Genomic DNA, 26,573 nt, shown 5'->3' with positions numbered 1-26,573 from the left:
GGGTTTGCATCCCAGGCACGGCACACATTTTCCACTGGGATGTTGAGATAAAATATATCCAAAAAAGTTTATATTGGTTTTTATCTTTCGTTTCCTATTTTAAATCTTACAAATGTTTTAAAATTTGCACTCTTCAGAAGTACAGAAGTACACATTAGTAAATAAATTTCAGTGCAGGTATACCCATTTTTTTTTACCTGTAAAGATAAACTGTAGAAAAAAATAGAATCATGATCACAAAATCCCATTAATCGTCGATTTCTCGAGCGGGCTCAATAACCTCTCCATTCGTCCTTTTCCTGAAATTCTTAGAAGTCTCTCTCGACTAGGCCCTCCCAACAATGTCGCACTGGAGGCTCTTTCAGGGTCAGGGGAATGAGATCCAGCTTGTTACTGAATTTAGCATATGAATACACCATGGGAAGCTTGCAAGGCTGTCCCATGTGGGCAGGAAACTCTCAGAAGCTTGCCAGTTTCTCCCAGAGGGAGAAGTAGCTTCTGGGAGCTTGCTTTTAAGTCTTTGGATGTTGGCTGTTGATGGGATTACACACACCTGGGTTCCTCTGCTGGCACCTTCATGTGTGAGGCCTGTCCGAATGTGTGGAGAGGGGCATCAAGCATGGCTGTAGCTAGGTCCCTCTGCTCAGGGTGGGAAGGGAAGCTAGAGCCCATCCCCTCCGAGGGCCCCGGGGAAGACAGCCAGGTGTGCGGGCAAGAGACTCTCTGCTATTCTATATTCTGTTAAAAATAGAATATCATTAATAATTTTACCTGGAAATACCAGCTAAATTTAGGTGCTGATGTGATTTAAAAAATTTATTCAAGGAATAGTAGAAATAAGTACCAGGAGTTTGGCTCCATGGCTTGGAAACTGGCCTCACATTCTGGGGAAAAGGCAGCTCAGATAGAGAAGGGAACACCAAGTAAAATGTGTTTGGAGACCACGCACGGGAAGGGAGATGTGTGCTGAAAGTAGACTAGAGACTGAACACGATGGCCACTCAACACCCCTATTGCAAACCACAACACCCAATTGGAGAGAGAGAACAAAAGGGAATACCCTGCCACAGAGGCAGGGTGGGATGGGGGGAGATGGGATTGGAGGGTGGGAGGGATACTGGGTTTATTGGTGGTGGAGAATGGGCACTGGTGGTGGAGGGATGGGTTCTCAAACATTGTATGAGGGAAACACTAGCACGAAAATGTGTAAATCTGTAACTGTACCCTCACGGTGATTCACTAACTAAAAAATAAATTAATTAAAAAAATTTATTCAAGGAACTATTTAAGTAAGCAGGTAAGGTGCTTGCCTTGCATGTGGGTTCAATTCCTAATACCACATATGGCCCCCTAGGCTCCCAGGAGTGATCCCGGAGCCAACAGTAAACCTTGAGCACAACTGGGACTGACCCCAAACAGTAACAACAAAAAGTTATTCAAGTGTTTTCGAATGTTAAAAATCCCAGTCTTTGAATAAAACTATCCTTTTACAAAGGCATGGATACTGGGAGATGGGAAAATAAATAGGGCAAGAGTTTGCTTTTTGTAATGCATTAAATAACTATAAAAACTTAATTTTTTAATACTTGATATATAGAAGCTTACATTAATTATATCAGTCATGATTTCTCATATTACACTTCTGCAGCCAAATGTGGTATAGTTCAAGAATCTATTTGTATAGTTCAAGTATCTATTGTAAGAGCAAAAAGATCAAGAAATAAGCATTTATTCTTAGGTGTCAATACATATTTTATTGTATATTTAATATTTATAAAATCATCATTGTTATAATAATAAAGCAAGCTTTCCATCATATAAAGCAGAGAAATAAAAATATAATTAAGAGCTACATGGGAATTAATTATCCCATTTTTAGTAAAAACTTAACTTCAAATGCATAATTACTGGGAGGCTACATAAGATCCTAGCAGTGGCGAACCCTGTGAAATAAAACCAGAAAATCAGATATGGGAAGAATTAAGAGGAAGGGCCCTTTTTTATCCACTTACTTTCTGTGGTGTTCAAAAGTTTTGCGGTAGGTGTATACTAATTTTATAATTAAGTGTAACTCTTACAAACATAAAACAAGTCATGACTTTCTAAGTCATGATTGAGGGGCCATTAAGATATTCTTTTTAGGAGAGATTTCAAATTGGGGTGAGGGGGATGGAATGCGGGGGAGAGATGCTGGGTTCATTGGTGGTGGAGAATGGACACTGGTGGAGGGATGGGCTCTCAAACATTGCATGAGGGAAAAACAAGCATGAAAATGTGTGAATCTGTAACTGTACCCTCACTGTGACTCACTAATTAAAAAATAAATTTCTATAAAAAAGATATTCTTTTTAGAATACCTTACTTTTAAAGGTATTAGTAGATATTCATAGCAAAAGGTTGCATATACAACATAAAATGAAATGGCATTGAGCAGTAACTTCAATATATGAACAAAAATGGCAGACACAGTCATTTAGATCAAGAAGATAAATGGTATCTACTTCAGAACTATCAGACAGTGACATGGTCCAGTGGGATAGTACAGCAGGTAAGGCACTTGCCTTATGTGCAACCGACCTGGCTTCAATACCTAGCATCCATATGGTCCCCAGAACCTATCAGGAGTGATCCCTGAGCACAGAGCAGGAGTAATTCCTGAACACCAGAGAGCATAGGCCCCAAACAAAATTATCAGTGACTGTACTCTGTTCTGTTTTATGGAGATAGAGCTGTAAGTTTAATATCCCTTATATGTGTTACTTGTATGGCACTGGCTCCTTTCATTATGATATATAATATATATCATTCTCTCATATAGATAATTATATTATAAATATGCATGCTTCTATTATTCTGAAATCTTATAAGCTTCTAACTTAAAAGTTTATAAATAGATAGGCCAGAGTGATAGTACACTCTGTAGGGCATTTGCCTCGAATGCAGCTTACCCAGGTTCAATCCCCAGCATCCCATATAGGCCTCCAAGCACCACCAGGTGTAATTCCCTGAGTGCAGCATCAGGAATAACCCCTGAGCATCAAGAGGTGTGGACCATAAAACAAACTAAAAAAGTTTTTAAAGAAGGAAAATAAAAGCTTATAAATAGAAACCCTGGTTTCCATTAATTTATCTAATCTTTAATCCCACTCATATCCTCCCGAAGAGAATTACTATTTCATATTTGGTATTTTTCATTCTCATAAATATTCATACTAACTTAATATGGATCAACACATATTAATAGTGTAGTTTTCCACAAGCACTATACAATATGCATCCTTTGTCTTACTCTATCAAAGATCTCCATATACAAACTAAAGCTGTCAAACTTTTAGAAGAAGACATAGCAGTAAACCAGCATAATCACAATTATGCTATCCAAAACATAATAACTACATAGCAGGAGGCGGGGTAGGGCCTTTGGCTAACCTGCAAAGACTCAAGTCAAGTTTGCCAGGTTTAGTGTCTTACCTTGAGTCCCTGTTCTCTCTGAGAAATGCTATTCTTGCCTCTCTAGTTGAGAAAGCACAACTGAGCACTGGAGAAGGCGATTAAGACCACAAAGACCCCCTGAAGGAGCAGGAAGCAGGTGTTTTTCTTGGCTTTGAAGGAATAGAATTAAAACTAATACTAATTTTGCTTTTGCTTCTGCCATCTTGCCCAGAGTAAGCAAGCCAACTTGCCCAGAGTATAAATAGGCAAATGAACTCTCCCTCGTGAGTCAATATTTGGGATGAGAATCCCACAGCATACATGCAGGTGCACTAAATAAAACTTCTATTTTTGGAAGTCCTTAGCATCCTGAAATTTTTATTTGAGATTCCTACTATAGGTAAAGGAAAAATAGGCAAGTTGAACTTCATCAAAATAAAGACAGTTGTGATTCAAAGAAGACTATCTTAATGAGGGTTGTCCTCTGAAGAACCAGATATATATATATATATATATATATATATATATATATACATATATATAGACACACAGAGAGAGATTTATTATAAGAAATTGGCTCGTGTGAATAATACAGAAACTGGACACTGAGATCTGCAGAGTGAGTCAAGAGGCTGGAAGCCTAAGAGGGTTGATAATGTAGTTCCAGCTGAAAGCTGATGGGCTTGAGAACCAGGAAAGGTCAATGTTTCAATATGAGTCTGAGGACAAGAAAAAAATAATGTCCTAGTTTGAAAACTGTCAGGCAGAAATAATAGTTTTCTTTCCTTTGGGAGAGGTACAGACATTTTTGTTCTAGTCACACATCCAACTGTTTGCATGAGGTCCACCCAATAGCTTGGAGAGCAATCTGCTTTAGTCAGTCCACCAATATACATATTAATCTTATTTATATACCAGAATAACGTTTGACTATATATTAGTGATCCCATGACCCCATGAAATATATGGTTAACTATCATAGATACCATAAATAAATTGAAAAGACAATCTACACATTGGAAAACATATTTATAATTCATATATCTGATAAGAATACAGTATCAAGAATATATAAATACTTCACAGCTCCAAAATAAAGACAAAGCAATTCAATTTTTAAATGTGCAAAGAATTTGAAAAAACATTTTTCCATAGAAGATATGCACATGAACACTCAACACATAAGATACTCAACATTATCAGTTATTAACAAAATGCAATCAAAACTACATTTTAATCAAAATTACAGACAATAATAAGTATTGAAAGGATATAAGAGAATTAGAAATTTTATACATGATTAATGTAAATGTAAAATGATACATCTTATTGGTGAAAACATTAGGCAATTTTCTAGGAAGTGATATCTAGAGTTAGCATGTGATCATTTCTCTAGGTTATAACCCAGGGAAATCAAAACATATGTCTACACAAAAACTTGTATGCAGATGTTCATAGCAGCATTAGGAAGAATAGACAAAAGTGGAATCAATCCAAATGTTCTATCAATGGCTAAATGAATAAGTATGGAATATCCATACAATAAAATACACAGTGTCATAAAAAGAAATGAGATACTGATAGATATGACAATATGGATGAGCCAGATGAATCACAAAAACAGTATGAACTGAAAGAAGTCATACACCCAAAGTAGTGGTAATGGAGTCAGGAGTGGACAGAAATCAGTTTTGAACAAGATGCTTCCTCTTAGGGGTGAGGAGAATGTTATAAAACTAATATAATATTGCAAACCACAATGTCCTAAAGGAGAGAGAGAGAGAGAAAGCATCTGTCATAGAGGCAGGGGGTTGGGACTGATAGGAGGGAACCTGGGGACACTGGTGCTAGAAAATGTATACTGGTGGAGGGATGAGTGTTGGAATATTGTTGTATGGCTGAAATCCAATCATGAACAGCTTTGTAAGGGTCTATCTTACAGTGATTCAATAAAAAAGTTTTTAAAAATTGAGATACTTAATGTGGCAATATTAAAATTGTTGAACTGTATACTTTTAAAAGGTGAATCTTTCAGCAGATGAATTATATTTCAATAGAAGGGGAAATGCATATCAATTTAACTTTATATATAAACATTGGACTGGAGCGAGCATAGCAGGTAGGAAGTTTGCCTTGCACATGGCCAACCCCAGTTTGATTCCTCTGTCCCTCTCAGAGAGTCAGGCAAGCTACTGAGAGTATCCCACCTGCATGGCAGAGCCTACCAAGCTACCCCATGGCGTATTTGATATGCTAAAAACAGTAACAAGTCTCACAGTGGAGATGTTACTGGTGACCGCTCGAGCGAATCGATGAACAACAGGACGACAGTGCTACAGTGCTATATGAACATTGCCTGTTTCTAGAAAAGTAGTTGAACACTGCTTATGACATTTTCTCATTTCACTTGACTGTTGAAACATGGTAATTTAGAACATTTTTATTTAAGGAGAAGCAAAGGGATATATTTCTTACAGCAAGTATAAAAGAGTCCTTTACATGACAAATTTCAGCTCACTCTTAAAAAATGTACATGACATTTTGCATTCCAGAAATATTTATTTTTCTCCAGTCCATCTGCTCCTTGTACATAATATATAGATAATAAAAACACAATATCCAAAGTAAGACTTCTTTACTTTGTCTGGCACTCATGATATCTGCACTTGGAGGAATGTTTTTTCAATGTTCAGGCTTATCTCAATTTTTCCATCTGCCAGTAGATAAGTGAAGCCCAGAAATAAAAATGAATTATTATAAATGGAATCAGATCAACAAGCCCTAGTTTCTTGAGGAGAAAGGCTTATTTTAACTATTGGCATCTAAGCTCAATAATTTATATTTAAACATCTATCCTTGTACTGGGCATCGCTGATAACATGATTACATATTTACATTGGCAAGAGTATGGTCAGAGTGATCAAACCAAATGCTTTACTCTTCATTTATCACGAACACAACTCTTCCAGGTAATTGGAAGAGGAAGTCTTTCCTGCCACCTGAGAAGTGATGGTCCTTTAAATATAATTCATGGTCATAGAGTTATCCAGAAAAAATTCACTGGTTCTTCAGTGGCCAAAAGGAAGCACCTCCCTACTTTGAAATTTCAAGGTGAAAGGCTAATGAGTTTAGAGAGTAGTATTCATTCCTGGTTTATTCTAACTGACCCTAGCCCAAAACTGCATTTCTGGGTGGTGAACTTTTACATTCACACTGAACAAACACAAGAATATATATTTAAATAAGTTACCATTCTTGGATAAACATGTGGAGAAACTGGAGATAGCAGATTTTCTTGATTTTGGCTGAGAGTTCATTTAAGGTCAAGGTAGATTTTGATGCATTCCACTTAATAACAAGATTGTCTGCACCTTACACCAAATGTGGCTGTTTTAGAGATTTCAGATAGATATCAAATATAGCTGCTTTTAAACGGATCAAATTTTTATCATATGTGTGATATTTTCCTTAATGAAATATAATTTTATAAGTATTTTCTCCAAGATTAAGATAAATTCAAAAGTTTGGTGTAAAGAAATATGTTCTTAAAAGTAAGTGCCTTTTATTCCTACTGATTATTAGATTTTATCAGATGACTAAAAATTTCTTTTAAGGTTTCCTTTTTCCTAGTCTATAAAAGTCCCTAAGGCCAGAGGTCTTTTCCCATGAGCCCTGTATTTTCCTTCCCCAGCACCCAGTGTGGGTTTTTGGAAGCAAAATGTTGGTTGAAAGTCAGTGAAATTTGGTTGTTGAACTAAGTTCCTCACTGCCCTGTGGTTAAAAATCAAGTCTGAGGAATCACTGCTGGTAATTAACATACTAAACTGGATGGGTTTTGATAAGCTGACTCTCATTTCCCCATATGTCAAGACTAAACCATGCTACTGCTCTCAAATTTACTGTGAAAATAAAGTGATGTCAGTAAGGTGAAGTAAACTACATCTTGCAGGCATAGCGCAATTAACTTGAGTTGCCATCCTCATCAGTATTCATACAAGTTGAGTTTAACTTACTACATTACACTATAACAGTCACTACATGATTCTATTATTATTAGGCACAGAACTGGAGACTTCTCATACTGAAGTCATGCATTGAATACAGAAACTAAGACAGAACTCCTGCTTGACTTGACTCTCATTTGAAAAAAAAAAACAAAATCTGTAGAAATCAATATTCTTCTTCTTCTTCTTCTTCTTCTTCTTCTTCTTCTTCTTCTTCTTCTTCTTCTTCTTCTTCTTCTTCTTCTTCTTCTTCTTCTTCTTCTTCTTTTTTCCCTCTTCCTCCTCCTCCTCCTCCTCCTCCTCCTCCTCCTCCTCCTCCTCCTCCTCGTTCTTCTTGTTCTTTTTTTGCAGCATTCTCAATCCCTCTAGCCAGAGAGGGTGGAATGAGGAAATTAGCAAACATATAACAAGTGAAAGATCCAAAAACCTCTAGATTTCTATGTGTGTTTGGAAAAAATATTAATTAAGTTTAACACCTATTTGAAAGAGACTAGAAAGATAAAAGCATGGAGGATGAAAGGAATTTAGTGATCACAACTCAGAGAGGTATTAAAAAAATTGTTACTGTGGCCTCTAATTTATTAGAAAATATGTGGTCTATTGCTAGCAGACAGAGCAATAAAATGAATAGAATCTTGCTCTGTGTGATAAAATAGTCACATGTTTTTTGTTCATGAAAACCATGGTGAAATTTATTGTTATTCATATATATTGTTCTCATTTATATACTATTGTTCTTTAAATATTTATTTTGTTATGCAAACATATATACACATTAACTGCAAAAATTTCCCACCAGCTACAAGTTATGAGAGATGCCTCTGACCATGGAACTATGCATTCAGTCTGGGGAACTTTATAGCTCCTGCCACTTAAAAAGTCTCTGGGAAATGTTTTCAGTCCTTCTGACATGTGCTTTTCTTTTTCCTTTCTTGTTTTCTTACTTTCTTTGTCTTTTGTTCTTTCTTCCTTGCTTTCTTTCTTTGTTCTGTTTTAAAAAATAATCAGCAAAAGTTTTATTCAACACTCAACAGAATTGTATTATTAAAATGCTATGAGAAAATTATAATCAAAATTAATCACAAGGTCCTGACAATTTTTTTATATATAATGTAGGAGTACTGCTATTTACTCAGCCATTGATTAATCTGATTGAATTGCTGACAATTTCTTAAGACCTTTAATTCCAGACCATTTTGTCACCCCAAAGGAAATATCAGACCCATTAGCACTCACTCTCCAATTCCCAACACCTCAACTCCTAGCAACCATCAGTCAACTTTCTATCTCTATGGATTTGCCTCTTCTGGAAATGTGCTATAATTATAATAACAAAATAGATGATCCTTTAGTGTATGGTTTCTTTGATTTAACAAAGTATTTTTACCATCCTTTTATGTGGTAGCTTCTGAATCAGTACTTTCATTCTTTCTTGTAATGGAATAATATTACACTATACAGATCTTGATACCATCATTTTATGTGTACAAGAAATTCCAAAGTGGCAATTTACTGTAACATGAATATGCCCATAATTCTTAATTATTTGTGCAGGGACAAGAGAAAAAATGTTTAGCATTCTATTTTGACTTTTAAGGAGAACAATATGTACTTATTAATTTATTTATGTGACTGCTGCTTTTCAGAATTTCCCAGTAATTAAGTTCTCTGTTTTTAACAATTAAGTCAAAGTTATTCTACCAACATCCTGTCTACCTGGAAAGGTAAAAATACTTGTTTGTCTGTGTTTGATGGCTAGATACTTGGACATATAAATCTATTGGAATCAGTTGTGTTGATTTACAGTTATAAAATTTTATGCTTTTATTTCTAAGATGAGGCCTTGACTGCTATTATAAATGGTAAAAAGTATTAAAATAAGCAGTTATATTTTTCCCCAAGGATTGATTACAGAGTTTAATTTTTGTTTGTTTGAGGGCCACACCCAATGGTACCGGGGACTACTCATAGCTCAGTGTTAGGAAGTGACCTTGCATGGGGATAATATGTGATGCTAGGAATCAAAGCCAAGCCGCCTGCATTCAAAGCATGCACTCCAGCTTTTTGAGTAATTGCTTTGGCCCCAGGATTCAATTTTAAGTTGAATAATTATTTTTTAATATCCACCATCATTCACTGGAGCTGCTCTACCATTGCTCACACTTGACACTCCCTCTGTCCCTCTAGTTACCTCAGTTAACAAGGTCCACTGTTACCTTGGGGCTTTGTTGTCATTCATTTGTTTTATTTCCTTCTTTTTTACACAAAGATGCAATCATACAATATTTGTCTTTCTCCTCTAACTTGTTTTATGCTTCAAATCCACCCCCTTGCATTTTCTTCCATTTTGCTGCACATGGCAAATTTTCATCTTTCTAAAATCACTGAACAGTATTCTGATGTGCAAACACACATCTTTGTTATTCAGTCATGTGTTAGTGGGTGGCACTTCGGTAGTTTCCATGTCTTAGCTATTGTAAGTAATGCTATAATAAACATTGTGGTAGATATAACCTTTTGGAGTTAATGTATTCATATGATGCTAATAAATACCTAGAGGTAGGATTGCTGGGCCAGTAGGTGCTATTTTTAGTTTTATGAGGAAGCCCCATATTGTTTCTCAAAATGGTTGCTCCAATTTACATTCTGACCACCTGTGTATGAGTTCCTTTTATTCCACATGTGTGCCACCTGTTATTATTATTTTTCATGCAAGATATTCTCTCAATGGTGCAATTATATCTTGTGACAATTACCTTTTTTCATGACTTCTCAGTCATCTATGAGTGTCTTTTTGCAAAGTGCCTATTCAGTTCTTTTGCTCTATTTTTGACTGGGGCATTTGTTTCATGTTACATTGCTGAAAATTCAATTTTTTAAAACTGGAGTGCACAATGAGATATAAAAGAAACTGGAGAGGCTCATTAGTTTTACATTTTTGATGACTCAAAAAATAGCTAAGTTGTAGGATTATTATAACCGGGTCTGTTATTTGTGCTCTTGAAAGTAAATGAAAATATTTAATTTAGTTATACAGTTCAATATTGAAAGAGTGTTGATTGACTGCATCGAGATAGGAAGTTACTAATTGTATTGTCTTACTAAGAAAATATGTGTTTGTCGTTTAAAGTTTTAAAGTTTAAAATAATATTTCTCATTTCTGAAAAAATGATTCATGAGCTGAGGATTTTTAATATTTCTTTAGCGTTGTTGTTTTCTTAATTAATTTTATTAACTAGAAAAAACTGAAACTGGGAACTAAAATTATACCTCCCATCATTTTGTTCTTTTGCTAAAAGGGAAACAGCCTCCTCACCATGAGTGACAGTCAAAACAATAACTAATGCCAAAGGGGGGGAAAAGTGAAAATTAATCATACTTGGTTACAAGACAAAGCTCTACTTCTTTTATTCTGTTTTACAAACAAAATAACCATTCTTTTTAAGATGTTAATGCTCAGACTTCAGTGATATCTAAAAATGATTCCGATTAAGTCTTAGCCATAACATTTACTGCACTTGGATAATTTGTTTCTCATTCTAATATTTCAAAACGGCTTGGAAGCCAGCCTGACATGCTAGGAGAAAAGGCAGCTGAGATAGAGAAGGGACCACTAAGTAAAGGATGCTTGAAGGATTCGCTCAGGATGGGAGATGTGTGCTGAAAGTAGACTATGGATCGAACATGATGGTCACTTAGTACCCGTATTGCAAACCATAACACCCAAAAGGAGAGAGAGCGAGATCAAAAGGGAATGCGCCTGTCACAGAGAAGGGGGTGGGGAGTAAGGGGGGCCAAGAGGGATACTGGGAACATGTATGGGCACTGGTGTGGGGATGGGTACTTGATCATTGTATGACTGAAACATAATCATAGAAATTTGTAAGTCTGTAACTGTATCTCACGGCGATTCATTAAAAACAACTCTTATATAACATGCTCCTTGATTCGCCAAGTTTCACAAGCTGGCAGAGCTCAGTCATGACACGTAGCATTACCCCAACCAATTCGTTTGCCACTATTTGTACAAGGAGACTTTCAAAGTATTGTCTCCCATGCATTCAGGCCTTGGTGCACAAGGACTTCACAATTTAGGCGAAGTTACTTCTCTGAACGTGATCTACTGAAGACCCTGGGGAAATTGCTAAAAGTTTTCAGAGATCCTAGTATAAGGAGGAATAGATCTGAAAGAGTTGTGACAAGTTTATTTGTGAACTTAAGAGGCAGAATTGAAGGTTGATTGGCCTGCCTGGAGCAAAAATTTAGAGAGGATGTGATTTTTTTAATAGAAAAATACACAAAGACTAGATGAGAAATTGTCTGTGGCCAAAGTCAGATGACTTTGGCTTTATTATCATATTTTCTGTGATCAAACATTGCTCTTGTGAGATCTAAAATATCATCAGACTGGGAGATGTTAGTGATAGGGATGTTTCTAGGGAGGAGCTACAGCAGAAATCCAAATAAAGTTGAAAAGAATTTAAGCTAATTCATAGTCAATGAACCCCAATTGTGCCTCTTCTACACTCTGTGTCCAGTTATTACTTTTCAAACATAGACATTTTGAGGTATATATCTATACAAAGAGGTGAAAAGGATATGCACAAAACAATATTAACAATTACTTTAAACTGTATAGTTTAAAGTATACGTCTTCTGGGATACGTCTTCTGTCTTTTTATTATCCACATATTTTAGTCACTATCTATTATTTTTATCTGAAGATATTAATTTTAAGGACATGAGATAATAATTTTAAAAGCTTGAGATGTAATAATGGTCCCACCTTAGATGATTATTGATTTGCCTATAAAAAATGCTACTGACTCTTAATTGCTAACCAAATTTACCAACCTCATTTTCTTCAAATAGCTGTCAGTATATGCACGTGCGCATGCTCATACACACACACACACACACACACACACACACACACACACCAATAGTCCCACGTAGTCATATATGAATAAAGTAAGTCATATATGAATAAAGTAAGAATTACTACAGCTACTACATCACTGTATCACTGTATCACTGTCATCCCGTTGGTCATAGATTTGCTTAAGCAGGTACCAGTAACGTCTCCATTGTGAGACTTTTTGTTACTGTTTTTGGCATATCGAATACGCCATGGGTAGCTTGCCAGTCTCTGCTGTGAGGGCAGGATACTCTCGGTAGCTTGCCGAGCTCTCCGAGAGGGACAGAGGAATTGAACCTGGGTTGTCTGCGTGCCCTATCCACTGTGCTATAGCTCCAGTGATATGTAACAGCTACTACATAGTTATTATAATTAACATGTCATATCATATTGCAATTAATTGTAAGTAGACTTGAAAAATAATGCATTTATCACATAAGGAGAATTTTTTTTTTGGTTTTTGGGTCACACCTGGCGATGCACAGGGGTTACTCCTGGCTCTGCACTCAGGAATCACCCCTGGCGGTGCTCAGGGGACCATATGGGATGCTGGGATTTGAACCCGGGTCGGCCGCATGCAAGGCAAACGCCCTACCCGCTATGCTATCACTCCAGCCCCCATAAGGAGAATTTTAAAGTGCATAGACATATATTATTATTTTTCTTAGTAAATTAAAAAGTTAATTTGAGAAAGGCTTGAAAATTTAGTGTGCAGGCAAGAACTCATCTACAATCAGTTCCTTCACCCAATATATCCCTGCTCCTTTAACTTTCATAGTGTGAATCTACCCAGTTGGTTTTATTACTATCCCCACTAACTGATTATGGAGTCTGAAATGGAAAATGCTTAAGTGACGTACAAACATTAAACTCAGTTTCCAGGGTCAGTGCTTAGAGAGCAATGTGACATGCTTAATTTTTAAAATTATTCACTTGACTCTTGAGTTTTATTTTGTAAAATGAAAAAGAAAGGCATTGTGAACTTTGCCTTTTCTTGTACATATGTAAAATGCCTGGTATCATTGCATGAAAAATTTAAATATATCTATTTATTTAAAAAGGAGAACAACATCCTACCAAGTCAAGTAGGAGCTAACAAGTAAGAAAGTCACTTTTGATACCCAAATATTCTCTATGCTTTAAGATTTTCTATTTATTTAGGAAATATTATTTCTTATTTATTTATTTATTTATTACCTTCTTATATCTGGTTTGGCTTCCTGGCATGCCAAGTTCATGGATCGTATCTTTGATTCTTCTTACATATCTTTCCTTCTGAATTTCCTTAGGAAAATTATTTTGGATGGTCATATGCCAATTCATGTATTTTGCTTCCAGAAATTAATAAAGTTACAATCATGTCACATTTATCTTTCTAAGGACTTCAAATTTCAGTCACAAATTAACTTTCTTAGTATGATATATCACTTGTATTACTTGTCATCCCGTTGATCTTCAATTTGCTCAAGCGGGTGCCAGTAACATCTCCATTCATCCCTGTCATGTGCTAGTGTAGCCCAATGATATCTGCTTGCTCCAGGAAGGAAGAGCCTCAAACTGTTCATTCAGGGTTTTGATGAAGAAGCCTGACCATCTCGTTGGTGGGCGCGGCCACTCGGTCTTTTGATGTCCTGTGGAATACACACACACACATATAATTATACCTTCTCATCTGTCAAGTGATCCAGGAAGAGGATTAATCCAATACACAAATTATTTGAAAATGAAGAGAAATAGTAAACCATTTCTTAAATACCATTTCCCTTGGTAGTTAAAAGTTGTAGCATCTGCAGTTTCTAAAAATTGAGGAAGCCAGTCCATTCACACAATGAAGCCCAGTTTATAACTTTTATCGACATAGTATTTTCTTTTCCTTTTCTGTTTAACTTGACATGTACTAGAAAACAAAATATATAGGGGGGATGAGTAAATTTCAATCACTAAAAAAAAGGTTGGGAAGGGAACAAGGTGCTTGACATTTAAAATTTATGATAATTCTGGTTATCTCATGGAGAGGCGGCTGAGCCTAAGGTCTTAGAGAGTTGCAGAAATTCTTACGAGAGCAGCGGGAAAACCAAGGAGCATGCACTGATTTGGGAGGATTCGGGTTTATTATGCCCAAGGACACAGGTGGGCTCAAAAGATGGGGTCTCCAGAAAGATTAGTAGTTTCATTTTATGGGGAATCTGATGTGGTCAGGGGAGACATTTGCAGGCAGCTGGCAGAAGAGTAGGGAAGTAGAAATCCTCAAGCATATCTTTTGCAAAGCAAGGTCAAGAGTATCTCAAGGCCATGAATGATTGGGAGTACATTCCGTGGTTACAAAGCAACACTACGATCCTGTCAAGGACATCCCAAATGCAATCTGTGATTACGTCAGGTTGCATCTGCCTCTCTGGTGTTAGTCTGTCTGAAATGTGGGCAGGCGTCTATTCTTTTTTCCTCATCGAGAGCACATTTCACATCCAGGAAGCACAGTCACAGCCACAGTCATCCCGTTGTTCATTGATTTGCTCTAGCGGGCACCAGTAACATTTCATTGTGAGACTTGTTGTTACTGTTTTTGGCATATCAAATACGCCTGGGTAGCTTGCCAGGCTTTGCCATGCGGGCGGGACACTCTCGGTAGCTTGCTGGTCTCTCCGATAGGAGCAGAGGAATCGAACCTGGGTCGGCTGCGTGCAAGGCGAATGCCCCACCGCTGTGCTATCACTCCAGCCCTAGGAAGCACATCAATATTAAAATTCTTACTTCTCACTACACAGGAGTAGATGTGTACACTAATAAGGAGACCTAAGAACAAGCTATTTCTATTTTTACTGGGCAAAATTCAGTATTTGGAATGGAGAAATTCAAAAGATCATATCTCTTATCATTCTGTACTAAATTCTTTTAGTTTTAGGATGTATCATTTGTCCATTCTCATTTCAGGTTCTGAAGGATGAGCAGATACCTCCATTTCTTACTGAAATTTAATTTTATAATTCAGTAGTTTCAGAAGTACATCTTCCTGGACTACAGACAAATGATCATGTGTTTGGGTTTGTTCTATTCCTTTTCCATCCTTCGTTGGGTACTAAATGAGGCACCAAAGCATGCGTGTCACTCTTCTCAGTGACCAAGGTATACCAAAAGACTTAGTAAGAATTTAGTTAAGATTTAGTAAATTGGGGCTGGAGCAATAGCACAGCGGGTAGGGCATTTGCCTTGCATGCGGCCAACCTGGGTTCGATTCCCAGCATCCCATATGGTCCCCTGAGCACCGCCAAAGGTGAATTTCTCAGTGCAGAGCCAGGAGTAACCCCTGTGCATCACCAGGTGTGATCCAAAAGTAAAAGAAAAAAAAGACTTAGTAAATTTTAGTAAAGATTATACTCTCTAGTAAAGGGCTGGTAGCCATTATGATAGAAATGATAACTTTTCTCTTAATCCAGCTTTTAAAATCCTGCAAATAGTCCTATTACCACAAAATAAAAACACTTAGTTTTTAAGTTTTTCCAACTCAAAGTCAGTGTCCTTGTAGCTGTCTGTTCATCCACCTCTGGTTATCAGTGATACAGAATTAAACTATTTCAACAGAGATTTGTTTATATTATCTTGCTGAAATGGATGTGTGACACTGGCCCCTACATAATATTTATACATGTTTTCCTTTTATTTAATTGTAATTAGTATGCTGTTTATTGCATTCCTTTTACCTTTCCTTAAGAATTTGCTTTTTCCTTCAATTGTTTGCATTGGTATCTTTTGAATTTCCTCCCTCTTATTTATTTTTGGCATAAATAATAATTGGTGCTGCAGTGGGAGCTTGATAAAGCTTTTTATTATGTTCCCTTTTGTTCAGCAGCAATCCTGAAGCATAAAAAACTCTAAACAGTTTGTCCAGACTTACACAACAAAAGAGAAGCAAAGCGTTTAAGAAGGATTTGTGTTCTTTAGTTGTCCACATTCTGCTTTCATTAAAGGAGCAGCTCTCCTATGATTTCAGTTATTTTTATTCACTAAATTCTTTAGATTTTGCCCACTGTATTTTAATCTGACCTAATGTAACTTATAACGTTTGCTTTCTTTTTTGAAATTTCTTGTTCAATCCCTTTCACCACATTTAGTTCTTTGAGCCCCTCCAGGAGAGATCTCTGAGCACAAAGCCAAGGGTAAAACCTGACCACCGCTGGGTGTGATCCCAAAACTAACCAACCAAACAAATAACTTTAAAAAGTCTAAAGTCTCAGGAGCCATAGCAATAGTACAGTGTGTAGGGTACTTGCCTTGCAAGAGACAGACCCGGGTTCAATTCCAGGCACCCCATATGGTCCCTGAGCACAATCAGGAGTGACCGAGTATGGCCCCAAAAACCAAAAAAAATGAACAAGCGATCTAAAATTTCAAGAAAATATCTATTTATTATTTGTTAAAACAATGTAAGACACTACAAAAGAAAAGATAAATATGCTGTCTATAAATTGACTTTTGATATTTAAGGCGATAATATTGTATCTAGGCACCATGTATGTCTAAAATTAATGTGTTACCATCATGATAACAGAGGACTGGTACAAGATAAATTTAGAAAAGAGTGTGAACAGATAATTCTCAAAAAGTAGAAACTGGTAAATGAGCACTAGTCATATAAAAACTGTATTTATCCTTAATATATAACCAAAGAATCAAAAATTGAAACAATGTGCCTTGCTACTACTGCCTATGAAGGCATGTCAGTTTAAAATGCCAGTGAAATTTATGGGACTCGTGATTTAAATTTTTTTATTTTAAGCATCTGTATCTTATAAGTGTTTTACAATGAGCAATTTTTACTTTCATAATAAAAATATTTTAAGTAAATATATGAATATATGTTAGGTATGCATGGAGGTTTAATGTTCTGCAAGCAAAGGGGACTAAGTATCGGTGATATTTTCAATTTGAAGCTACTGATTAGATTTCCTAAGGCCACTGTATTTCAATTAACCTAAATTCTGTTTGTTCCTTGAAAATAAGAATTAACAAAAGCAGAGTTTTTTTTCCATGTTAATGACATCCTATGGTAATATTTCACAGCCAGGATAAGAGAGTACTTACTATGATAAGGGATGTTTTGTGGAAAATGGTCTTTGTAAGGTCAACTGCCTAGCGAGTTAACTCTCTAATTGAACTTTGAGACATTGTCTGAGGTGTTAGGTGAAGTGTTCTGGAATTGTTTAAGGTTCAGGGGAAGTGGATTTGCCATAATAAAAGGAAATTTTCAGATAAATAGGTTATCAAGAAGGATGTATTTTTCTTTTGTGGCAACGGTGTAGATTAAAAATATTAATTTCAGTACAAATCATGTTGGCTTTTTTGTGAGGATATTATAAAACCAACTCGTTGAGAAGCAGAAGGTGAGTGATGCAGGACTTCATTTATTATTGCTTAAATTTAACTTTGTCAGGCATCACTATTTATAAGCAGTGCACTGAAATTATATGATAAATATTTGTAATAGCCTTTTGATGCAGATACACTTAAGTATTCATTTGGGATAAAAGGAGGAAATTGAGATTAAATAAAGAGATGTTGGTTTGGTTTGAGGCAGTACTAAAGACCGAACCCAGGTCGCCTACATATAAGATACTCACTTTACCACTGCGCCACATCCCTAGTCACCCAAAGATGCTGAATAGCTAAACTAAAGGTTGAGCTCAAGGACGTGGGAAAGGCAGGAGTGGGGCAGAGATAAGAATATACTGTAGAGAGGATATCTTCGCCCTGAGTCTCCTGCTACCTCCACACAGCCTTCAGGAATCTTCATCTTCCCACCAACAATGGATTCCCAACTCCCCTTAGCGACTTTATAGTCTTCACAGAAAACTTTCCTCCATATTCTTGTTTGGGGACGGCAAAGAAGAAAGATTTATATTCAAACCTAGACGGAATCTCCGTTCCCCTTCTGTGTTCCTAAATGAGTTATTTCTTCACCTGCTAAGTGGGGGAAAGTAATATCCCAGAGAGCTGCTGTGAAGATGGTGATAACATATGTGAAAGTGCTTAGAACAGTGCTTGGCAAATAATAAATGTTTAATAAATATTAGCTTCCTTTCTTCCCTTGCCAGACAAAAAGGCATTCTTCCTCACAAAGGCAATTTGCATGAAAGTGTTCCTGTGCCTCCTGGTTTATCACAGATTCCTTAGAAAATTTACTCATAAAATCAAATGGATTTAATTTAATCCATTAAACCAAATGGATTTAATGAGCAGACCTAAGAATTTCTGAAGATTTTATTCTCCCCCAGATTTGGGCAGGGTCTCCTGTAGCAACACAAGTGGAAATGACCAAGTGTTCTAAAATCTAAATATTCTCTGACCTGGATTTGGTCAGGCAAATCTGCTTTTGTGGTTCTATGACTCTTTCTTTTTTCTCATTTCTATAACTTTGCCCCCCCCATTGTGAAATACATTTTTATGCAATAATCTTGAGCTCAAACAGCTTCAATTCCATTCTTTAAAAACTTACCATTTCCGGGGCCAGAGTGATAGCACAGCGGGTAGGGCGTTTGCCTTGCACGCGGCTGACCTGGGTTCAATCTCCGGCATCCCAAAAGGTCCCCCAAGCACCGCCAGGAGTAATTCCTAAGTGCAGAACCAGGAGTAACCCCTGAGCAACGCTGGGTTTGACTCAAAAAAAGCAAAAAAAAACCCCAAAAAACAAAAAATAAAAACTTACCATTTCCTGCTCCCACTCTTTTTCTCCTGCTAGGTTCTATCTCTCTGAAATAACCTTCTGCCAAATATGTGCCCTTTAAATGTTACCTGAAGGCCCAACTCAAATGCCTCCTGCTGCAGAGAGCTTCTCTGACCTGACCTGATGGAGAAACCGTGCATGAAACCGTTGTTCTTTGGGTGTCAGCCAATGGACAGATTGTGGATATTCTTGTCTTTGGAGGCTGGAAGTTGACTGAAAGGAACAATGGTTTAAATGGCATCTGAGTAGCAAGCCTTTCACTAATCTCTGCCCTAACTCCTTACTAAAATTTCTCTGAAACCAACAAAAGCTAGTCTCACAAATACACTTAAAAGCAAAGACCAACAGACAACTTATTATCAGAACCAGGATGTTCTGATGTCTGTCAATAAAATAGAATAAAATACTTTTTAAAAACAATGAATGAACTGGTTTGAGAAACATTAAAACTGTTTTCCCACCAAAATTAAAGATTTTTGTCCCAGTTAAAATCACTGTTTACTCCTCCTCAACTCTTGACCTCCTACTCAGAAACACTGTCCATCACCACCAACTACACCACACACACACACACACACACACACACACACACACACACACACACACACACAGAGTGAAGGAGACTCATATCCCCTCTATCACATTGGTGATACTTACAATATTATCATAATAATAATTTTATAATGATGTCATAACAATATTAAATTAATAATAATATCACCACCCCACCCCCCACCTCAGCACCAAAAGTTGCAGGAGGCTGGAGCGATAGTACAGTGTCGGGGGGGTGTTTGCCTTGCACGCAGCTGACCCAGGTTCAATCCCTGGCATCCCATATGGTCCCTCAAGCACTGCCAGGAGTAATTCCTGATTGCAGAGCCAGGAGTAACCCCTGAGCACCACTGGGTGTGACCCAAAAAGAAAAAAATAATGTGTTGCAGATATAAGGAAAAATAGCAAAACAATTATTGAAGACTCACATATTCATTACAGATTCTGATAAATCCAGCAGAAAAAAATCAGGAAAATTTTATGAAAATTTCTCTAATATCTAACAATATTAAAATACAACCTATAGCCTAATAATTGTATCACTATATATCACCAAATGTGCACATATATTAATAAATATGAAGAATTAAACTAATTGCCAGCAAATCAACTGTAATATATTTAGGAAAATTATCATTACATTTGTTGTAGACAAAGATATTTCAAACATTAGTAACTTCAGCCATTCTCTGATCTCCATGTACTATAACTAAAGTTAAATAAAGAAAACAAATGGACAAACACTTAAATTACCATAATGTTAAAGCAAAAATTAAACTATAACTACAAGCCATTTAGAAATGAACAAAAATTATGATATTCACATCAAACTATAGAATAGTTCCAAAGCTTCAACCAGAAATAGAATATGTTGATAGTGATTTTTGTTGCTGTGTATTCTAATAACTAAGCTCTAGTCATTTGAGAGTATCCTGATGTGATCTCTTAGTATATATGTAAAATGCTATTCAAAATAAATAATTTGCAGGGTATAGCATTTATTTTGACCATCTATGATCACATTTGTTTTGACCTGCTATTTATTTCCTTGGGTTACCAGCCACTTGGTCTCATTAAGACCCTTATAAACTTAATAATTCTGTGACTATAATCTCTGACTTTGATCTTCAATCTCACAGATGCCTTTATTATTACGCCCTGATTCAATATAACTAATGTTTTTAATTGAAAGTACATACACCTTCTGTTCAGAACATTGAAACTTTATGAGTTGGAAGGGGCCCCCTTTCCAAACAAAAAACCCTCCAAACAAAAGGAAGGGAATTCACTGTATCACTGTATCACTATCATCCCGTTGTTCATCAATTTGCTTGAGCAGGTGCCAGTAACGTCTTCATTCGTCCCTGTCACGTGCTAGTGTGGTCCAATGGCATCTGCTCACTCCAGGAACACAAAGAGCACATTGTTGTTACTGTTTTTGGCATAACAAATACATCACGGGTAGCTTGCCAGTCTCTGCCATGCGGGGAAAAATAATAAAAATAAATAAAATAAAAATAAAGAGGTCGCATGGCCATTACAGGAGAAAAATATAAATTGTATCATCTCCATAGTACCCACAGAATTTAATATTTTACACAAACATGTATAAATATATACACAAATATGATATTTGCACATATATGTGGTATATTTGAAAGCTTGATTTTGAAATTGACCCAGAAGTTGTAAATAATACATAGTATAAAAATGTCTTTGCTGTCAATAATTAGACAAGATAGTTAATTTTTCCTTTGAGCATCATGTGTCAGAAAATATCATGAATGCAAAAATATTAGATGGCTATATGACTTATATGCTAGACTACCAGGCATACATATATGTCATCTGGTTTCTCAATTAAAATATAATTACTTCTTCTAAATTTTCATTTATTATTAGTAATACTATTGTTTCAATAACAAGGATATCCCTTAATATTTTTTCCAACTCTGAAAAGAAAAAAATCCAGCTATGGAGAGTGATATAGTCAATTATGGCACCACAAGAGAAAAAGACATTTGGTTCTTATTTCTGTCAAATTTCTCACTGAATGGTTGGTATATAGCAAAATATGAATGATTTTTTATGACGATATTACTCGTGTGGTGTTTAAACTAGTGCCATTCTTCTCCCATATAGACGAGGGTCCAACGTATCTCTAACACTGGACATGAGTAGCTTGGGCAATGTTGATCCCTTTGTGGCTATCCCAACTCCACGGGAGAAGGTAGCAATGGAGTATCTGCAATCAGCCAGCCGCATTCTCACAAAGTCACAGCTGCGGGATGTCGTGGCAAGTTCACACTTACTCCAAAGTGAATTCATGGTGAGCCTACTCTTTATTATTCAATCTTCAGTAGATACATAACACGGTAATGTAGACTCAGACTAAAACGATCCTCCCTCCAATCCAGTAGCTTGCAGTAAACAACGGCTACTATTCACAAGGTTTAGGTGCAATGGTTTTAAACATCTCTCCATCTCATCAGCCCTTGATAAGGTGTCAAACTAGAACATGATTGCAAAAATGAGTCAATATGTGGAGGAACTAGCCAGATAAAATGGCAAGAAATAGGTAAAAAGAAAGGAATAGACTTGCTGTTGGGGAATTGAATTGTTCAGTACAATTGGAGCACTGAAATTTAAGTGAGAAGAGACAAAGGTTGAACTGTAAGATATAAAAAACAACCTGAATCTTATGACATATTTAAGATGTTATATTGTGTTTTGAAAGATCTCTCAAGAGTCTTGAGGCCAGAACAAGCAGGAAGTATAGCTGGAAGGGCCTTGCAGTGGCTGACCTGGGTTTGATCCCCAGCATCCCATTTGGTCCCCCGGGTACTACAAGGAGTGATTCCCAAGTGCAGAACAAGTAGTAATCCCTGAGCATCAGTAGGTATGGTCCAAAACACTAAAAAAAAAAAAAAAAAAAAAAGGGGAAAGAAGCTTTAGAGAGATAGTACAGACTGTTAAGAGTGAGTTCTGAGCACAGAGTCAGAAGTAACCTCTGAACACACCCAAGTGTAGCCCCCAAACTAAAAATAATTTAAATTAAAATAAAACATATTCGGGGCTGTGCAATAGCACAGCGGGTAGGGTGTTTGCTTTGCACGCGGCCGACCCAGGTTCGATTCCCAGCATCCCATATGGTCCCCTGAGCACTGCCAGGGGTAACTCCTGAGTGCAGAGCCAGGAGTAACCCCTGTACATTGCCAGGTGTGACCCAAAAACCAAAAAAAAATAAAATAAAATAAAACATATTTTTAAAAAAATAAATAGAAGATCAGCATAGAGGAGTCAGTATTAGAAAGTGATATTTTGGAATTTCTAGAGACAACATATGAACTATGATGGTGGTCTACAATAAGCTGCCTACTATATAGTATTATTGATAAATGAAGAGAGAAAACTGGAGAAAATCTACAAGCAGCTGTAGAGCAGATGAATTGGGTGAAGAAGCTAAGAAAAGGGTTTAAGAAGAAAGGGATGGTTCCCTATTTTTCTGTGTTTGTTCAATTTTGCTTTGCAATGAAATAAAGTCTCATTAATTAAATGAGGAGCACAGAAAAAAAGATGGAGTGTGGACTGAAAATGTTAATTATACATCATTGTTTCTGGAGATAACAATTCACAAAACCATCCAGAGAGGATGGAGACAGAATAAACCTTCTTGGATCTAGCTGCTATCCAATGAATGTTATCCATTCCCTTTTCAAATCACCTTGTGGGGCCAGAGCTATAGTACAGTGGGCAGGGCACTTGCCTTGCATGCGCTGATCTGGGCTTGACCCTTAGCAAACCATTTGGTCCTCTGAGTCCACCTGGAGTGACCCTGAGCACAGGGCCAGGAGTAAGTCCTGAACATAGACATGGTATGCCCTCTGCCCTGGGGAGTGGGGAGATAGGGGGGAACCACCTTGAATCTTAAATCAGTTGTATATCTTGTCATGTCTGTTTTATACAATTAATGAGAAATTCTAGGATCGGTTCAAAATGCAAACCTGCATTTTAAAATTTGGCTTTATAGTGCTTGTACTTTTATGTATGAAGAAAATGAGATCTCAAACAAGGAAAGAACAGTCAAATACCACCACAGCAATCCTAAGGTGTACTTAGTATACCTTTTCTAAAAGTATAGATAGCAGTGCGTTATTCTCCAAGATGGATCCAATGTGACATGCTTCTGAATGGAATGGAAAGGCCCATATTAAAGGGACTTTAGAAAAAGAAAGACATGTAATGCTGGAAGATAATGAATTGTCAGTATATACCAGAAAAGCTGCTGGGGTGGGAAAGGAATAAAGACATCTCCTACTTAATGGCTTCTCCAAAACACATTGGCCTGCTTAAAATTACCAGCCATGCCATGGACGTGTGGTTTCTATGGAACAGTCCGTCATTTTGCTTATGCTAGAATCTAAAACCTCAGAGATTTTAACATTTAGTTGGAGTTAGAGTAGGAATGAATATCATAAATATTTAACATAATGCAGTTTCAGGAAATTCTGTTAAGAAATAAACTACCTGGGGCTGGGAAGATAGTCCAAAGGGCTGGAGATATACCTAGCATGCATAAGGTCCAATTCCAGCACCACAGAACTCACGAGTACTGCAAGGTTCTGGATGCAGCAGCACCCCCATGCCTGGGCAGCAGCCTGAGCACTGAAGCATTCAGCAAGCACAGCGGGGCCAAGTGCGCCAGGAGTGACCCCAGGGGTCCCTGAGGCTGCTTGGAAAGTCCCTCATCCTCCAAAACAATCTTACTCCTTTCTGTGGATCAAGTTCAAATTCATATAATAATAATATAATAATAATAAAACATTTCTCTAATTTTCATATTGACTAAAAATGAAAACAATTTCAACTACTTTATCATTTCTTTTAAAAATGAGAAAATATCAACATAATTGTTTTATTTCAATGAATATGAGGCTGAACTCTCACTGGAGGCTTAATAAAATATTTAAATGAGCTAAAATAAGTTATTTTATGTCATAGTATCCTTATAAAAGTCACCCTTTGTAAATCTAAAAAACATAATTTTCAGAATATGTTTTTTAAATTTAAAAAAGTATTTTATATAATCTACTTTTAAATATTCATTTGGACCTTTCTGGAGACAGTTTGCTTTCTCCCTGTCAGCTGCAAGCGCTCTGGACTTTGGGTCTAATACATTTCCCTAGAGTTTCTATTTCTATTTCTATTCTAAGTCTTCCCTCAGCAGCCATTGGAGGAACACACCATAGAGTTTGGCTGAATAAGAGTATTTGCTAGGGGGCTGGAGCGATAGCACAGCAGGTAGGGTGTTTGCCTTGCATGCGGCCAACCCGGGTTCGATTCCCATCATCCCATAGTGTCCCCAGAACACCGCCAGGAGTAATTCCTGAGTGCAAAGCCAGGAGTAACTCCTGAGCATCGCCGGGTGTGATCCAAAAACCAAAAAAAAAAAAAAAAAGAATATTTGCTATATTCTTATAAAATGAAAGAAAACATTATCCGAGTGCAAATACACTTCAAATATTGCACTTACAACCGTAGCAGATTTTGTAAACCCTATCAAAGAGCATCAAAGACTAGCCTGCTATCATCAATGGAACAACTGAAGGAGCCCTTCCTGTTTGCTATTTGGGGAGGAATTCAATCATCTTAAACAAGTCACAATTAATGTTAAAAGAAAATCCACCCAATTGAAACTTTCGGTATTGGGTTTGCATAAAAATTTAGAGAAAATTTTCTTAAAAATATATTTAAAAAACTGTCAGTTGCCTGCTATTTCCACAGCAGGACTTTTAAAAATCTCACTCTTCTCAAAAACAACAAACAAAAAGACAGGCCAAAGTTACATATGTCTCTTTAATCACTATGTGAAGAATAAGACTTTCTAATAGAGAGTCATCTTGTAGAGTTAGGTTGTCAGGAGGCAGTGATATGAAAGTGTTTATGAAAGTAGGGGTGTTGGCCAACCGAAGTTGTAATCTGCTATTTTAAGATGACTTTAAAGTCCAATAGTGCTCTGGAGCATATGCCTTTCTGTGAATATTTTCTTTGTGGCATTATTAGATACACTAATTTGATATCATGTGTTTTTGTAGGAAATTCCCATGAACTTCGTGGATCCCAAAGAAATTGACATTCCTCGTCATGGAACTAAAAATCGCTACAAGACTATTTTGCCAAGTAAGTTTCCTGGAGCAAACAGTTTGCATTGTAAATCAAAAGCTTCTTCCATTCACCCCAACTCACTTATTTCCACCCTCACAATATCCTCATGTGCAAACTTTGTAGTTACAAACACATGTGATCCTAAATATGAGGTTAATAACTATCTCTTAGAACTATAATGAACTCACAAATCCAGTAGACAAAGGGCTCTAAAGCTTTTGTGTGCCACACATGATGGTCAATTGATTTTTAAAAGTAACACAAAGGGAAAGGATAGACTATCTAATAACTGGCTGAGACACCTGAATAGCCATGAGCAAAAGGTGAAGTTAGACTCTGCCTCAGTCCTCATACTAATATTAACTCAAAATGAATCAGAGCTGACACTCTATAACTCTTTGTATGGAACAGATACAAATCTTAATGAGCTTGAATTAGTCAATAATTGTTATGTGTGATACCAAAAGTGTAAGTAAAGAACAAATTAGATAAGCTTAACTCCATCAAATTAAGAAGTTTTGTCCTTCAAAAAATACCATCCATAAAATAGACAACTCACAAAATGAGAGAAAGTATTTGCAAAGTATACATCTAATAAGGGGCTGGAGCAATAGCACAGCAGTAGAGCATTCACCTTTCATGCGGCCGACCCGTGTTCGATTCCTCCGCCCCTCTGTGAGAGCCTGGCAAGCTACCGAGAGTATAGAGCCCGCACGGCAGCCCATGGCGTATTGGATATGCCAAAAACAGTAACAATAAGTCTCACAATGAGAGACATTACTGG

At 36.8% G+C, this 26,573-nt stretch overlaps 1 protein-coding gene across 2 annotated transcripts in view; it reads left to right on the top strand.

Moving 5' to 3' along the window:
- Positions 1-26,573, top strand: part of PTPRR (protein tyrosine phosphatase receptor type R) — a 310,632-nt gene that overhangs the window by 231,973 nt on the left and 52,086 nt on the right. For both annotated transcript variants that reach the window (XM_004602668.2, XM_004602669.2), the window contains 2 exons: positions 21,767-21,953; positions 25,720-25,804. In XM_004602668.2, the coding sequence (XP_004602725.1) occupies positions 21,767-21,953; positions 25,720-25,804 (272 nt within the window). The remainder of the gene's footprint in view (positions 1-21,766; positions 21,954-25,719; positions 25,805-26,573) is intronic.

The sequence above is a fragment of the Sorex araneus genome, chromosome 10 (assembly GCF_027595985.1).
Source record: "Sorex araneus isolate mSorAra2 chromosome 10, mSorAra2.pri, whole genome shotgun sequence".
NCBI classification, from domain to species: Eukaryota; Metazoa; Chordata; class Mammalia; order Eulipotyphla; family Soricidae; genus Sorex; species Sorex araneus.
The sequence above is the reverse complement of the archived record's forward strand: the minus strand, read 5'-3'. Positions and strand labels throughout refer to the sequence as shown.